This window comes from Aureococcus anophagefferens (genome assembly GCF_000186865.1).
Source record: "Aureococcus anophagefferens unplaced genomic scaffold AURANscaffold_1, whole genome shotgun sequence".
Taxonomy (NCBI): Eukaryota; class Pelagophyceae; order Pelagomonadales; family Pelagomonadaceae; genus Aureococcus; species Aureococcus anophagefferens.
In genome coordinates this window covers 3,514,560-3,517,765 of record NW_008705561.1, presented here as the reverse complement: position 1 = coordinate 3,517,765, position 3,206 = coordinate 3,514,560, and the positions used below count along the sequence as shown (strand labels likewise).

The window sequence follows — 3,206 nt, the reverse complement described above, 5'->3', positions numbered from 1 at the left end:
GGCAGCCGCGCCAAGACTTGCACAATTATAACGTGCAGCTCGGACAGTCGATCCTCGGCAGAGTGGCGGTTGCTTCGACTGGCTGTGCTGCGACACGCTGCCGCGGCCGTCGCCGTGCCCCGCAGCGGACTGGTTGAACAGGCTACGCATTTCAGGAACGCGTAGCTACAACTCGGCCCGCAGAATCGGCGGCGCGCCCCATAGCGGCGCGCGCTCGCACGCCGACTCGCACCGCATCATCTGCTCGTTCCAAGGGCTGCCCCGTAGCTCCAGGTCCGTCGGCGTGCTGCCGGGGCGTGCCGGGGCTGACGCGAGGCCCGGCGAGAGAACAACCCTCAGACCAGACGCCACGACCCACGACCCGGCGAAAAGGTTCGCGCGCGCGAACCCCGTCTCAGGAACTCCGCGAGGACCTTGTGCCGGCCGGCCGCGACCGCAAATTCACCGCTCGCAGCGCAGCGACCACGCCCCCTACGCGCGACGCGCGGTCGAGGCTACCGCCGCCCCGTCCCCCACCGACCGCCACGCGTGCTCCATTACCCGCCGCGGGAGGTGGCTGCTGGCTCCACTACAGTAATGTCAATCTATAGCTAGTCTCCAAATCGCATCAGCGAGTACTCTGGGCGCCTCGGACTGCTGCTGGGCGCGTCCTGGGCGCGTCCGGGGCGCGTCCGGGCGTCCGGCGTGTCCGCCGGGCGTCCGGGCGCGTCCGGGGCGCGTCCGGGCGCGAACCCCCCGCGTCCTCCAATGAGGCGAGCGATGAAATGGAGGCCTGCGCGATTCCATCGCCGGCCGTCGACTACGGGGCCGAGGACGCGCCGGAGGTGACGTGGGACGGCTGGCGCTGGGACCCGGAATCGGACCCGGACGCGCTGACGTGCCTCCACTCGAACGTCACGTTTCCGAACGACGCCTACGAGACGAACACGACGATCTGGGGACCGACGCACTTCGGCTACGCGTCCGTGGAGATGACGACGATCAAGAGCGCGTACCCGGACGGCCTGAGCCGGTGCTCGGCGTGCGACGCGGAGACCTGGCAGGCGGACATGGCCAGGACCCTGTGGACGACCATGGTGATGAGCCGCGGGAGTTCCGCGTCGCGGAGTCTTGCCGCATGGCGTATCAGCCGCGGCAAGACTGAACTGGCCGCTCATTCAGCACAGCAAGCCCCACGATGGTGGATGCCGAGCGTAGTGTCCGCGCGTCGACGGCTTGCGGCGGCACGAGCAAGCTTGGTCCACCTCCCGCTGCCCCTCAACGTGCTTCGGCGCAGATGCTGACGAGCATGCAGGCGGCGACGCACGCCAGGGCGCTAACATCGATGAATTGTGCTGATCACACGCTCGACGCCGCGCACGGCGGGATTGCGACTTCCTGGGTTGTTGATTTATGAGAGTACGTGATGTGGTGCTCGCCGGCGGTCCGCGCGGTACCGCGCCCGTCCGGTGGCACCTCCTCTCGAGTACGTGCGCCGCGTAAACTGCCCCGCGCCGGCGCTCGCGCCGGCGCCCGCGGCGGCGGCGCGGCCTCGGCGGCGACGCGGGCTCCCTCCGGGCGCCCCCCCCGCGCCGGGGTCGCTCAGTCCGCCTTGGGCCCCTCGGGCTTGGGCACGGGCGCGTCGTAGTCCGGCGACGAGAACTTGGCGAGGTACGCGAAGACGGACGCGAGGTTGGCGCCGACGGAGTCGAAGTGGACGTAGGGCGCGCCGTGCCGCTCGCAGAAGGCGCGGACGACGGGCGCGATGTGCGGGTAGTGGCTGTGGGCGACGCGGGGGAAGAGGTGGTGCTCGATCTGGTAGTTGAGGCCGCCGTTGAGCGCGCAGAGCTTCTCGCCCGCGACGTTGCTCGAGCTCGACGCCTGCTGGTGGAGGAAGCCGCTCCGCTCCGGGTAGCGCTGGTCGCCGGATTCGCCGGCGCCGGCGACGAAGTGGACACCGTCGAAGTTGTGGCTGAGGAAGAAGAAGAAGGCGAGGTAGCCGCCGGCGACGCCGACGGTGACCGCGACCTTGGCGAGCTCCGCGGCGACGGCGGCGCCGGCCGCCGCGCCCGGGTCCGCCGCGGCGGCCCGGAGGCCCGCGGCGACGGGCGCCGCGACCATGCGCGCGTAGAAGAGGAGGTGGAGCGCGACGGACTGGAGCCCCCAGCGCCACGCGAGCCGCGACAGCGCGAACTTGCGCTCGAACTTGTGGCGCCAGCAGAGCACCTCGAAGAAGGACATGAACATGGGGACGACGCCGTAGCCGAGCTCGACTAAAAGGAAGTAGAACTGCTGGAAGCGCATCCAGGGCAGCCAGGGCGCGCCCGCGTGGCCCCGCATGACGGGCGCGAGCTGCGCGTCCGGGTCGTACTCGACGTCGCCCGTGTGCATGTGGTGGAGCACGACGTGCTCCTGGAGCCACATGAGCTGGGACCCGCCGATCCACGACTGCGCGAGGCCCCAGAGCGCGTTCTTCCGCCCGTCCCTGAACATGGCGCCGTGGTTCGCGTCGTGCTGCACGTTGAGCCCGATGAGCGCGAAGAGCAGGCCCAGCAGCGCGCTCCCGGCCCAGGTCCGCGCCGTCGCGAGCATGCACGCCTCCAGAGCGACGGCCGCGGCGAGGAGGCCCGCGGCCTTGCGGACCTGGGCCGGCGGCGCGAAGGACCCGCCGCGCCGCGCGAGGACCGGCGCGAGCGCGCGCGACAGCGCGAGGTGCCGCGCGTCGGGCGCCACGGGCGCCTCGCGCGCGTCGAGGACGCCGACGAGGTAAGGCGCCATCTTCCCGTGGGGGAACTCGCGCATGTGGTAGCTCTGGAACGTGAGCGTGCCGTCGCGTCCCCCGAACATGGCCACGAAGACGGCGCCGCCGGGGTGCGCCCACATGAACTTCGCCGCGTCGTAGACGCGGTCCTCGACGATGACGAGGTCGTGGCGGTGCTCGGCGATCTCGGCGCGCGTGAACGACGGCAGGGACTTGCACTCGAGGCCCGCGGGCATCTCCGCGCCGTCGACGAGCTCGCCGACGAGGGCGCCCTTGCACATGGCGGCGGAGGCGACGGCGCGCGCGCGGCAGGACGCCGACACGCGAGCGGCGATGTCGGGGCGCGCGGGCGTCGCCGCGTACGTCGGTTCGAGGCCCCGCTGCCACACCAGGTCCTGCTTTCTTCCACGGACGGGGGCGCGCGACGTGGAGAGGCGGGTGGCCGGGCGAAGTCTGCCTTGACGTC

General features: G+C 71.5%; 1 protein-coding gene across 1 annotated transcript; it reads right to left on the bottom strand.

The window, feature by feature from the left end:
• Positions 1 to 1,638: 1,638 nt before the first annotated feature.
• On the bottom strand, positions 1,639 to 2,907 carry AURANDRAFT_11873 (hypothetical protein; the record flags this gene model as incomplete). Its single annotated transcript, XM_009033914.1, has 2 exons — positions 1,639 to 2,016; positions 2,086 to 2,907. Coding segments are annotated over 2 exons (1,200 nt in total), but the record flags the coding sequence as incomplete, so codon positions are not given.
• Between the last annotated feature and the right edge of the window lie 299 nt (positions 2,908 to 3,206).